At 36.6% G+C, this 14,414-nt stretch overlaps 1 protein-coding gene across 1 annotated transcript in view; it reads right to left on the minus strand.

Annotated features, from left to right (window-relative positions):
• The window catches only part of adam12 (ADAM metallopeptidase domain 12), a 100,036-nt gene that overhangs the window by 24,155 nt on the left and 61,467 nt on the right, over positions 1-14,414 (minus strand). The window contains exons 5-11 of the mRNA XM_011488263.3: positions 11,717-11,793; positions 9,827-10,013; positions 5,337-5,402; positions 4,880-4,951; positions 4,411-4,580; positions 3,111-3,195; positions 1,460-1,608 (exon numbers count right to left, since the gene is read on the minus strand). Of these exons, the coding sequence (XP_011486565.1) occupies positions 1,460-1,608; positions 3,111-3,195; positions 4,411-4,580; positions 4,880-4,951; positions 5,337-5,402; positions 9,827-10,013; positions 11,717-11,793 (806 nt within the window). The remainder of the gene's footprint in view (positions 1-1,459; positions 1,609-3,110; positions 3,196-4,410; positions 4,581-4,879; positions 4,952-5,336; positions 5,403-9,826; positions 10,014-11,716; positions 11,794-14,414) is intronic.

Consider the following 14,414-nt stretch of genomic DNA (forward strand, 5'->3'; position numbering starts at 1 on the left):
CACCACACCCAGACATGACAAGGATGAAATGGATCTCTTCATCTGCTTGGTGAAACTTTTGAAGTCCCTGCTAGAGCTGCAAAGCTTAAAGTGACAGCATTTTTACTTTTGACCATCCTAAAGGATAAAAAAGCAGGCGCTGGTAACCAGCGGTGGACAGGCGTTAGACAAGGGTGTTAAAAAGTATAAATGTTCCAGAAAAAATAGTCTGATCATCAAAAATAACAAAAAACTTAAATTAAATTAATCTATGAAAACCTGACCTTTTCCATCAAAATTCTATACGATCAAATATTGCGCTTAAAGTTTTTCTAAAACTGATTTTGAACTTCAATTGACAGATTTTTTTGGGAATCACAATGTTTTTAAACCCTTTAGTTAAATAAAAAAAAAAGTTTTTCTATTTGTTTTTTCTTGAGAAAAGGTCGATGCATTGGGTGATTTGGTAAGTTTTTGGTCAAAACAATGAAGTTTAAGAAGCAAAAAAAAGCACCATATTTACCCACCGTCTCAAATTTGATCTACGCATTTTTAACTGGGTGTAACTGGATTAATAAGAATTAATTATCAACACATTTTTCATTCTTTCAATACAGAAAATTGTCCTTTAAAAAAAAGTATCACAACAGAGGAATGTTTTTCAACAAAGCCATTTTGAAATGAGCAGGAAACGCACTTCTACTGCCCCTAGTGGAATAACGACGAACTGCAGGGCTGAAAACATGAACTTAGGTCTTGCTAATGAAATACGGGTCTCAGAAATGAGGATATTAAATATGATATGAATGGTTATATAGGGTTAAGTAACTTCTCTCAAAGTCAAAGTTTCCTCACTGCTGCAGATCATCTGTGATTCAAATGGTTTAAATGAGAAGCAGGACATTTCTATCTAAAAAGGTTGCATAATAGATGGTATTTAACTATTTATCTGGAGCTACGGGGAGATTTTTAGACATTAAAGTTGCATGTCCATCAAATAATAGCTTCAATCTAAGTTAAACAAAGATGCACGTAGGAGAGATTAACCCCTTAATGCTGTATGTCGCTAATTCACAATGTACCATTAAATCCAGGGTTCCACTTAATTTGCCACCAATTTGAATGTAAAAAACATTAAAGGATATTTTTCATAGAATTGGAAATTAAGTCTGGCCTGAAGGGGTTAACAAAACCATTACATTTTTCTTTAATAATTGGCATTTTTCAACTTTTAATATTTTAGAATTCAGATTTAGACCGTGTTCTGCAGTTATTCACACCAAATTTAAAGTCACATTTCCTCTGTGCACAGCTGTTGAATCTGAAAGAAACTCAATGGCTCTATAATAAAAAAGCTTATTTGCTCAGCACTCAGTGGACTAAGTTTCTTAAAGACACCTGCAGTGCCTCGTAAATTACTGACTTGACATGTTTTTCCTTTTAGGGTCTGTTTTCTTTCGGAGGAGAAGAACGATTTTACCCAGTGGAAGGAGTCATGATGCAGCCGCCTCGATCAACTGTCACCCTGCAGCCGCACCCCCTCTCTGGTGTGTCATGGTTCATTCCAAAGTTGTGCCCAAGTTCGTGGGCCAAAGTGACCGCAGCGCCAAGAGGATTGTCAGAATGGTCCTGGAAAAAATAAAATAAATAAAAAACAGAGTGAGCTGAGTCACCGTTATTTATTACATCATTTTTTTTAACATAAAAGACACCCCTCATTTGTGATCAAATGAACCAAAACAACATTATCCAAGGCTATAGATATTAATGTTGATTTTTTTTATGTAGAAACAATATCAACAAATAGTAGGGAACAAATGATGATAATAACACTTTAAAAGAGGAAAATAATTAAAGTTATTGCAAGCTAAATTGTAGCTATTTATGGCACTTACCAGAGAAGTGTGATTTATATCAAGTGGGAGAAGTTGCATTTAATTAGTCAGATCTGAGCTCTTTAGAGCGTTTTCTCTGCTCTGCATTTTCGCTTTGAAACATTATTAAACTGCGAGCTGTCAACTGCGGTTAGCTCAGTGAACTCTGACAGATATTCTGCACAGTCCTTAAAGAAAGGACGTTCCAGCTTCCAAAAAAACAGAAGAAAGCTCTATAAGGACTAAACTGAGGATAACTGATAAAAGACAAGAAGTACACAGGATTAAGGAAAACAGTGTAAAGTTGGAGTGACATGCTAAGTGTGACATGCTAAGTGAGAGCTGCTGCAGGCTGAGGATTTCCTGCAAGGTGTGTAAAACATGAGCACTTCAAGAGGCTGGATAAATAATGTAGGTGAAGGACCTATCAGCTCTTCATAGATGCAGAGGTGCGTGTTAGAGCACCTTGACTCTGGAATCTTCTGACATGGTGCATTATTCAGGAGCACTGCAAGCTCAGAGTTACCAACTATTCTTCTGTCAGCTGTCAGTTCTGCAATACCACTAAATTCAACTCTGATTTTGTTTTCTTTTTTCAAATACAACAAAAATATTCAACAATAACGGTTTTGTTCACCATCAAAAGTATAGAAACATGTACACTTCATTAGAAACAGCAGCTATTACAGAGCCTTTCCAATGAGAGTCATGTTTTTGGTCACGATTTTAATCACGATTATGGCATAATCGTAAAAGACCACTGGGAACGCTTTAAAATAGATCATAAGATGATTGGAGTGGGACTTATAGGAAAAAGCAAGCTGGAAATATTTTTTTTTTAGAGAATACATGTCTAAGTGGTAACATGATTTATGCTTAATGCTGTATTTTCAGTCCAGCCTTTTGAGTTGATATGAGCTAATCTGCACGACACTAAACAAAGTCAAGTGTTTACATGCATGCAGTCAAAGTGATTTATCGGAACCAAATGAAGGGAGCTAAAGATCTCCTTTGCTTTGCAATTGTAGAAAATAAACACCAACACTTCAGTGTGTTTGTCTCTGTCAATACGGCTTACTATGAGGTGCACAATCAATCACTTAAGTTAGAAAACAGATCTGATTTTTGTTAGGCAGAAACACACAAAAGGAAAGGACAAAACAAAAGTAGATAGAGAAAAAAAGCTTACATGTATTTTCTACACGGTAAACGCTAAACAAAGACAGACATTTGACATCAAGCATTACTTTAACATACCATGACGATTCCTCCCGACTGCTCTGCTGTGCACATGCTCATGATGGGTGCCATTCCAATGGTAGTGCCCTGAAAAAACACCCCACTACAACAAAAAACACAGTAATTATCACATTATGTAGGTACAGAATTATTACAATTAATGATAAAAAACAATGCTGGATTATCTGCAGTGCTAATGAAATTCTTCAAAAACTGCAATAAAGCAACATCAGGTAATTTTGGGGGCGATTTTCGTTCATGGAGTTGAACGTTCTACACAACAGGAAGTCCTAAGATTTAGGGAAAAACAATACTTCACATGACATGTCAAAGGGGTGAAGCCTAAAAGCACAAATTCTTTCAGGACTGTGAACTTCCGGGAATTTAGTCACCCAGAAAAGGAAACTTCATTCATCACCCCATGGTAACACATTTTTGGTAACCTAAATAGTTTTTTTGAACATTTCACAAATCTTAATTTGCAAACTAGCTTTATATCTTTATAGAAAAGTTAATAGCAAAGTGTGTATTTTGGGGTATAGCTACATTGCGACTGGAGTATTGTCTCATGCCTCTTCACAACCCTCCTCTAGGAGCACCTGGAGTGTCCTTGGAATAGATTCAATTAAAATGAAATGTCAGACATGCAAGGAAATTATGGATTAAAAGTACAACACTGGTTAGATTCCTGGAGTTGATGCTCAAAGACTGTTTTTGTCCCATTTTTACTGCTAAAGTGTCACTCAAAAAATAAAAGCAAATCTGGTCTTCTAATATAATTTCACAAATGGTTTGGAAAAAACAAAACAAAAGTAAGTTCAGCTGACCCTCTCAATTGCTTAAACTGAATATCTATTACTAACCTTAAACCTTTTTCATTAAAAAAATATTATTTCAAAATCCCACAAATTTAAATTACATTTTTTTATTCAGTTAAAAACTTCTCATTTATATTACTCATTCATAGAAACCATTACAAACTGCTTTTTCTTACTCATGTCTACATAGTTCCTTAAATGATTCTTGAGTTTAGCAATCCACATTTTAATTTCACGTTTGATTACTCATTGAAATAGTTTTGCTAATATTAAAAAGAATGCTCCTTTATGATTTTCTTCTATTTTTGTTATAAAGTAGGAAAGTGTGATAGCTGCTGGAATATCTGGACTGGAGCTTCAGAAAGGTCACCCCTTACCATCCAGAGAGGAATGATAATCCCCTTCTAGAAAAAACAAATCTGCTTTGATCGTTTGATATCGATCATTCTAGGAGAAAATGGTTGATATATTTTAATACACGTTCTTCATGATAACAATACCTAATAAGCTGGGCATTGTCATGCGGCTTCAGCGGCAGCAGCTTGACTTTCCTCCAGTCCAGAAACTCGTGTAAGGTGGTGAAGGGGTCTTGGGTAATCGGACATTTGTCGACGTCGCTCCAAACTTCAAGCCCCACTAGTGCCACTCGAATGTTCAAAGCCCTGTAAAACTGAGAGGTGGCAGGACAAAGTTGGCACTTCTTTACCCTCTTCGTGCGCTGGAAAATGAATTCCATCAAACTGTAGCTTAAAATGATAAGTAAAGCCCCTAAATGCAAAACTGACGCGTCCCGCACGATCTTTTGAACTGGCCTCTTCACAACACGTCTCAGCTGAGTCCTAAAATTGATCCTCCTTTTATAATCCAATCAGCCTTTGCTCCCATGTTGGATAATTCTGACTAGGCTTGATGTGACCCCTGATAAATCACATTCCAACCCCGCATTAGTCTGTCTCATTTGATGGTTACCTTGTCCACATAATTTGCAATCTCAGCCAGTCGCTGCTTGACCTTCTCCATGTCTTTGCCTTGTTTCTGGAACTGAACCCAAGAAGATGGAAGAAAATTAAAGACAGAAAAAGAAGATAAATGTTGGTAATCCTCATAGAATCAATTGAAAAACTTCTTTGGGACACACTGAAATATCTTTAAAACCATAGGATATTAAACCTAATCTCAATCCTCTCATCTTTTGGAATATCTAAAGTCTAAGAAGATCATTCAGGGCACACATTAGGTCTCAACTGGTCCTCTCATATATGCAAACGGATGGAGAAGAGTGAAGGAAGACATCTGAGGGGACATAAGTGGAGCCGCTTTATCTGCATCCCATGGGGAAAGGGCAATTTACCACAAAACCTCAGAGGCCGTTTCCTGTGGGATCCAACCGAAAGGTTAAGGGGTTGAGCGTCTGACCGCCGCTCACCTCTCTGTTGTCAGCCACAATGATGAGCTCCACATACTTGGTTGTTGTCTGGACATCGCGTTTAAGCTGTTAAAAATAAAGACATCAGAAGGAATAACAATAACAGAAAATCAGAAATGGAGGCAACTACAAGATTTTCAACATAAAATACAGCTATTGTAGCAGGAATTGTCAAAATAAAAGCCTTAGAAAAATGTCTTGTTAAAATTAGAATTGACAGTTTTTAGGAAATTTTCAAATGAATAAAACGAAACACAATATGAAGAAAAAAATGGAGATATTTGATTTCAAAAACATATTTATTGAGTATATGAACACTGATTTATGCAATAATTATTCAACATTCCCCTACTCCTAAACTAGAACCTATGCGACCTACTGCTCATTAACATTGCAAAAGGTCTTAAAGTTGGCTTGAAAGTTTGCTAAAGTTTAGGTTTTTAAAAAGGTTATTGACTTCAATCCTGGGTTAGGCCAGAACTTACTTTTGCAGCAAGCTGTGTTACCTGCAAAAGTCACACAAGTAGGCTTACTGACTTGCAGATTGAACAGCATCCTGCTGGCTAAGGGCTCTGTCTTCACACCATGACACTCTTTGAGCCTCTTCATCCTTGCTGCCCTGGCAGCTCTATACTTCTATCTGTCACCTTCAAAGATAAGCTATGATGGGCAGCCCTGCTCAAAATGCAGTCCATAGTGATTACCAAGTGTAGAAGGCACATAGAAATTAAACTCTAGGAAAGAAAAAAAGGAGGAGTGGGATGAGCAACAGGGATGGAGGAACGTGGAGATAAGGGCATGCAAACAAAGATTCAAAAGTGAGGTTATTTTCAATTCAGTACTGCTCTTTAAAATAAGTTGCAGTTTGTCAATCATGGAAAACCAAATATGCATAGAAATTCTATGAAAGTTATAGGAAGACTTTTTTTCTTTATTAAAAATAAGAAAAACAAGATTTCATTTTTCCAGCTGGGAAGTATTAATTTCTTATTTTTAGGACATAAATTGTGAAATACTTTGTGACAAATGCATCCAAGCCCTAAAATTTACATGTTCTGGCATCTTAGTAATTATGTTGCACTTTGCATTGATGTTCAGGTCGTTAAATACAGAAAATGTATTACTGAGGCCCTAAATCTCCATAAATCTCAATTATTTAATGTCTTCATATCTTGGACACGCCCTATTTTCCTCATACAACCAAAAAAAAGAAATCTACAAGAAGTCGTGTTGAATTAGTTTCCTGACAGCAGAGCATCACATTATTCTACCCCACTCCTCTTTATCAGACTATCACTATCAAAGCAGTCTGCAAACACTCGCCTTTATCTTTAAACCCTCGAGCAGGGCACAGCTGAGCTTATCAACACGCCAGCACACACCTAAGCCACCCACTGTAACATGCTGAGGTGAGCTGTGTAATGTCAAGTATAACAAATCTGACTTTAAAGTGAAATTTCTAGTTCGCCTCCTTTCTTTTTTTCACAATATCCTGCTTTGTCTTACATTTAAGATTAACTTTCTCCATTTTTATTTAACTTTATTGTTCAAAAAATACTCTAAAATATGAACTTACTGCTTCTGTCATGTAGGAGGTACGACTTAGTTACTTTTTTTTTATTTGTTCTCTTGAAAATTTTTGCAGCCCACTCACAACTTGAAAAAAAACTGGCTGTACTCTACTCAGCATGTTTCCACTCAACACAATAATTTATGTAGATGAGTTATAACATCACAGGTAGCTACTTACAGCTTAAAAAGCTACTTGAAGCTAACTAAAGTAATTCCCAAAGGCTTGATTCTCACACCGACATCAGTAACAATGTTTTAGCTTTAAAGAAACGTTGTCATCATCAGAACACACAATCGGCTCCCTTCCACACCAAAACTCTGCCGCGGTTTGTACTGCTAAAATCCACCATCTTTGTTTACGTCTGCCTATCATCACAGCTAAGATAGGGATCACTGGAGTCTATGGTCCCCACTTATGAGCGCTCATTGTCTCGTAAAGCCCTGTCGCCTCTAAGACTGGAGCGTTCCCTGGGGCAATGGCCGAGGGGCTTTATCCTCAAGCTCGGAAAGGTCAGGAGGAGCCGAGGGAAGGGAGTGCAGTGGGTTTCTTCCAAGAAAGCAGTTTAATTCTGGATGGACAGATTCTGTTCCAGACCAGATGGATTTATTCAGTCTGATGTAACTCTAGGAGCAAAAGCTCCCGTTCACGTCCTTACCTCAGGCGTTAACAACCAACACTCATCTACTCCAGGGCGCTAATGGAGGCATATATAATGGACGGCAGGAGTGAATATTTAACAAGTAATAGCCTCTAAAGTATATAGCTGACCACTTACCTACATCTACTTCTATAATTTTAGAAAAGAAAAGGGTTTTTCTCCTTTCCCCCTATATTTAGTAGTATATTCAACATTTACAGAATGGAATTGGCCAAGTACAGACACAGATTTCCATCTTTACATGCAGTTCAAAGCAGGGTGTGATTAAAATTTGAGCTCAAGGATTTGGATGGGAGATGCAGAGAAATGCTTCTTTTCTAATATATATATATAATTAGAAACTATACCTGAAGTGAAAATAAAGAGTTTTTGCCGCTCATTTACCGAACAGAAGGAGCGGAATAAAACCTCTCTTTTGTAAGGATGAACACAAGCGTGAAATGACCGTGTTCCAATACTTCTTTGTCAAAATTGCAGATAACGTTGAATGAGAGAGCGCTGAAGAGGGGGCTAAGCTTTAAAGAGAAGCCCCATCATAGCAATTTCATCTTATCATGTAAAAAGCATGAATGTGAACACTGGTAGGACAACAAAGAACCTTACTCTGTCATTGCATTGGTTCATTTAGGCGACACAATACGCAGTTTTATTTTAGTGCAGCAAAACGTCTGAAGCTTGAACTGTTTCAATTGGTGAGAAATTTAGCTGTATCCAAATATTAAGAGCTGTCATTTAGATAATTCACACACTATTTCCTCCTTGGTTCTCTAAACTGCAAGAACCATATTGTCTGCACTACAAGGTGCCCTTAGAAACCTTAATTTTTTGCAAAAAAAACGACATTGCGCTTTATAACCGGGGTGCCTTATATTTAGAATTACTCTTGTTTTGTTTACTACGGTGGCCTTAAAGTGCAAATCACATCAACAAATCACTCGAAAAACATTTTAAAGATTACAACGACAAACATATATCCTCAAATTCACACAACTCCTGAGAGCGGCCCATTCTGTAAAAACAGCCTGTGGCCAGGCTCAGTGATTAGGACACCTGATTTCGGATAATTGAGAGGGGTCAATAGTTACTTTTGATAATAAAGTGTATTAAAAAACAAACAGAGAAATAGACCATTAATTGATGGTGTGCCTTATAATCGGGTGCACCCTATAGTGCAGAAAAAACGGTAAGCCTGGTTACACTCTGATTTCAATTAAGATGACCATTTTTGTAAAAAGAATATATTGACAGTCAGCTGATTTTGAGCTCACACAGCAGCAATAAAGCAAAACTAAAATACCTTTTCACAGATTTTTGCCCTTAATTTTTTTTCTGCATTTTTAAGGGACAGAAGATGATGATTTTGAGCACTTTATGTACTATGTTCTGTTGTTTATCCTTATCAGTTGGACATCACCCTCACATTTGCTAATAGCTGGTATTATGGTATTTAACACTTCCTGGTAGTTTTATTTTGAAGGATCTGAATGATGTTTGGTGACAAAATGAGGCATTTTCAGTAGAAGATCTGACCTGATGTAGAAAAATTGACGTGTTTCAGCATCTACAGACAGAAAGAGGCCTCTCCTCTATCTCCGGCCCTATTTGCCAAGATTTGATCATTAACAGTTTTCTTCACTTCTGTCTTACCAGCTCAACCAAGCCTAACGTGGCATTTTTCTTGTTTTGCCAATCACTTTGGCAAAAACACTTGCAATATGTTATTTAGGTCTGCCATGTGGGTTCTTGAACATGTTATATGGTAATATGGTGTTCACACTGGACTGTTACTATCCAATACTCACAAGTCGTCTTTTACAGCTCTATTCCACTACATTAAAGACCTTTGTGTTTTGGTACAGGAAGTGACAAATGTTGGTACGTCACCACCAAATATAAGTCCCTAATGGGTCCAAGATCAACTGGTTTAACTTTCAATGCGCGTTCAGTGGCTGTGTGTTTTGGGGGTAGAGCCTAAAAACGGATGTAAAAACTTAACTTAATACGAATGAACGCAAGAGTTTTGAAAGCAGGATGCCCAAAAAGCGGATTCACATTGACTTTTGTAGGCAAACAGGTTTTACCTTTTTATGTCCACAGACAATTTTGCACTTTTTAAAAAGATATCTTGATCAGACCCTTCGTTAGATACAGATAAGTGTAACGGTTAGTCATAAAAGCTAAAACCAGCTTGTCGATATTGTCTAACTCCTGCAATAACGCTAAAATATGAAAGGCAAATTAGAAAGTTTACATCCTTACTCTTGATCTGAAGGCCTTGAATGAACTGCTGCTTGACTGTATGGTGGGAGAAGATATGTTAAAATGGTGGCCACAGGAGCCAGGAACAAAGTTGAGATGCTCTGCTGTGTAAATCCTGTGAGTCCCATCGAAGCGATCAGCGTGCGGTTCCAGCACATAAGATCTGTCTCCGAGAGATATAAAACCCCTGCAGAAAATAAAACAGGCTGTTAAAAAAAAAGCCTAAATGCACACAGAGTTTCAAATAACTCCAACGGCAGGATTTCATGGAAAATCACCAGCTATGAAAGTACAAATTTAACTGATTTGCCTTGGTGGTGGTTTTAAAGCAGAAAGGATGAGGCTTTATGAGTACACTCATTAGTTCATATCATGTGGTGTTTCAACTCTTCACCTTGGCACTTGATGATGAGGTGATTTGCATTCATCACATAGAACTCCACTTGTTTTTTTAGTTTTTTTTTTACCATAAACCATTTTTCTCTGTTTTTTACCACCTCTGTCGTTCGTCTGCTCTGTGATTTAAAGTGACACGTTCACTGAGTAACTTTTGCTGAAACTGTGGGACTTTCTTCCACCTTGAGCAAATTTCAAAATCACATCTTCTCAAACGGAATTATCCCCAAAAGCTCGAGCGCCGCCAACACAAACCGAGAACTGTTTATCTCTGTGAAACAGGTCAGGCCGTGTGTAAACTTCTGTCAAAAACAGTTCAGTTGATCTGTCACTGCTCAGACAGGTTTCAGGAAAACTGAAATGAATAAATAGATGTTTGGAGTGAGGTCAGCAGGAAGGGCTGCACAGCCTCTGCAGAGGGTGTACATGTTTGGCTGATTAATCATAACATTCCTAGAGATCTCCCTCGATACATCCACAGTCATTTCTTCTGTTTGGCATCTGCAAACAAAGAGTGTCAAACCCTGCAACTCCTCAGTTGTGTAAATCATTGCAACATGTCACATGCAGCAATATAAACTCAGTGTCAACTCAGCTTATCTCTGTGGCTTAATTGTTTTTTTTCCCCGACAGTCTGACCCAGTTTTTGCTTCACTTGTGAGTGTGACATTTTAAAACATGAATAAGCATTGCTGGAAACAACATCAGAATGTGTTAACTCTTGGGAATTTATAATAAACATCATGACCTAAAGTAGGGATTTTACATGTCCTTTCTTTGTAGATTTGTAAGAACATCATGGCCAAAAGAAAAACCTTTATTGTCAAATTACTAGCTTGACATATTTTTAAAAGAAACTTTTTTTTTGCCTGGATTAACTAACCCACATTCAGACAAGTCAATTGAGAGTTGAATTCAGCATAAACCTTAGATAAATTCCACTGATATTACAGGGACTAATCTTAATATTATCTAATTCATCAATAGATCACTGACTAGAAACATTGCATGACAAAACAGAATAAAGCAGCATCTCAGTTCACGAACCTTATCCGTTTTTAAACATGGTGGTAGTATCATGGTATGGGCCTATTTAAAGTCACCTGGTCTTGGACACCTACCCATAAATTAGCATCATATTCCAAAAAATACTTGCAAATTGGTTTATTTTCGACATTTTTTGATAAACTGGAATTGGTTTCATGAGAGCAGTTTTAATCATCTCATTAAAAAAATATTGATTAACACAGATTTATTGATTTTGCTAAAGTTTGCACAAAATCATTTGTTTTACCAGAAATGCTTTGGAGAACATTTTACTATTACAGGAAAACCATCAGCATCCCAAGAAAAAAAAAAAAACCTGTTGAATAAGAGCAGTTAGACCAGTATAATCCTCCTTTTTTAATTTAAAGTTATAATAACCTTTCGAGCAATGAATGAATAAAGTGTTCAGATCAATAGTCTTACTGTGTCAACAGTGAAGACACTTACTTAATGCCAGCACATGTACTCAGGCTGACATCAGAGTTGTCATGGCCCTGCACCTCTCCATGGTAGTAGCAGTGTGCCTAAGGAAGCATACAAATAAAATAAAGAAACGTAAGTGCTACATTAAGAGATGTGAGAACATAGTTTTCAATTCAGTTAAATACAATCATATCAATCATCACCGAATTCTTTCAGCACATTTATTGGTTTTGTAATAAATTCATTAATTTTCCTGTGTTCTTTAAGAGAATTTTAATCAGTTTTATTACCGTAATTATTTGTATGCAATAATTGTTCATTGTATTTTCAGTATTTCTTTTTGTTCAGTCAAATTCAACAATTATGCTAAAAGTGTTTTTTACAACTATGAGACAACTATAATACATAAAAATCTAATAAATAAATCCGATTACGGTAATAATTATTTTAATGTGAGTACTTGTGATTGTAAATGAAAGTGGCTCAGCATTTTGTTGGTGACTCCCAGGCCTTATTACCACAAAAAAGGTCAGGAATATGAAAAATAAGCCGAATGATTACAGCTTTCGATTCCTTTTGAGATTTTTAGGCAAGTCCTTCAATAACACAGAATCATTTATGTTTAAAGACCCACTTCAATGAAAATCATCTTTTTGGTGTTAACATGTTCTTGTGGGTTTTTTTCTGATGATGGAGGATACAGAAAGGTTTTCCACAAACAGATCTATTAACGTCTTTGTTTTCCTCATCCGAGCTGGAATCTGGCTCAAAACTGTACGGCTGGATAGCTCTGGTAATTTTTAGGATGCTGGTTTGAGGGGCTGTAAGCTAGTGGGAGAGAGTGTAAACAACGGGATGATGGGAAATTAGTGCAGGGATACTCCCTGCCAACAGTCCCATCCACGAATTAGAGATTAATTACTAATAAACTCTTGCCGCTCTGCAGAAACTATGTCCTAAAAAAGACAGAGGTAGTTTCCATATTAGCTAAAAACAGCATAATTGTAATTAAAATACCACCGGGAATGTTTTCAAATAGAGCAAAAGTTGATTGGGGATTGACTTTAAGCATTAATATTTTCAGCTTAAGCTGTCTACTTCAGCAAGTAGATTAAAGTAAATCAGTAAGTCAGCAAGAAGGTGGAGAGGAAGTGTCTGGTTTAGAGTGAAAACAGGCCACTGGCCCTCTGCTTCATTAAGACAGCTCAGGTGTGGTCTGAAGGACGGCACTGCTGCTCTGGAATATAAGGCAGAATGAACATCTGACCAAAATAAAGGTATTCAACTTTAATGTCTTCAAACCTGTTATACTCCAGTGGCTGCTAATGTGGTATTGTTATCAGTGTCTAAAGGGGAGTTTTTGATTAGAAAAACTGAATAAACTTGCTTGTTTTACATCAAACAACTATTTTGCAAACATTTTTCAAAAGAATTTCCTGAAAGGTTACTTTCAATAATATGGGGAAAAAAATTGGTAATGTCACAGAAGTCACTTATTGAGAAAAGAAACAGAAAAATATAATCACAGGGGGAAATGGTCCAGGTCCAAGATGATTGGGAACACTTGAAAAAATACCTCAGGCAGAAACAATGACAAGTGGAAAAAAGGCACCAAGAGATATGAACAGTGAACCTTTGTAATAGCACACTGACTGTACAGCACACCTTTTTCAATTGAACAACTGATTGCTACATGCTTCTTGATGAACAAAACTACAATTATATTTCTATTTCTTTCTACCTATTTTAATTCTATTTCTATCTATTTCTTTCTATCTATCTATCTAAAGATGAACAGATGACGTTTGGACATTTTTGCATATATTTGCACATTGTTATCTGTTTGTAAATAGTCTTTAAATTATACCACCTTATTTGTTAACATTTATGCTACAGTTTTGTTTTTATACTATTGTATTTTCTCTAATGTTTCTTGCAACAGTAACGCACAAATTTCCCATAGATCTATCCTTCTAATTATCCATATCTATCTATCTCTATCTCTATATTGACAAACATTTTCATTAACCCTTATATTTTATTCGGGTCAAAATCGACCTCTTTCCACACTTTACACTGGTCAATTATGACCCAAACCCAATAAAAGGTTAAATTTGATCTACATTTGGTTATCTTTTAGCTCATTTTTTATCTATAGTTGTTGATTGTTTAGCTTTGCTCTTATATAGTGTTTGTTTTCACACTTAAAAACGGATCAATTTGGACCCAAACACAATTTAAGGGTTAACAAATCTGAAAACTTTTAGACATAAAGGCACTATCAAAAACCATATCTGTTTGGAAAAAGATTTGTGAGAATATAATTGTTTCAACATGTTTTGTTGATTATTGTGTTTTTATTAGTGCAGTGCTGGGTGTACATGTTTTGGTCAAACTATTAAGAAAAGAATGTGGGGTCATGTCGTCACGTTCACTGATTTCTCTTAGTCTTTAGGTATTTTTGCTGCTTAAGAAAGGGGGAATTTCGGAGATGGGGTGGAGTGCAAAATCAATCATGTTGTGTTAAGCTGCTTCTACTGCACACCCAACGCTGTGAAGGCTGTAATCTAATTAGACACTTTTTAGAAGTGCAATGAAAAAGAACAATCCATTACTGGAAAGGAAGGAGGCACAAAGACAGCATAGAACTCTGCATGAAATATGAAATTAGACTTTATTGGGGAGAAACCGGGCTAGATTTAGTGCATAGAGCCAATGCTAG

The sequence above is a fragment of the Oryzias latipes genome, chromosome 19 (genome assembly GCF_002234675.1).
Source record: "Oryzias latipes chromosome 19, ASM223467v1".
NCBI classification, from domain to species: Eukaryota; Metazoa; Chordata; class Actinopteri; order Beloniformes; family Adrianichthyidae; genus Oryzias; species Oryzias latipes.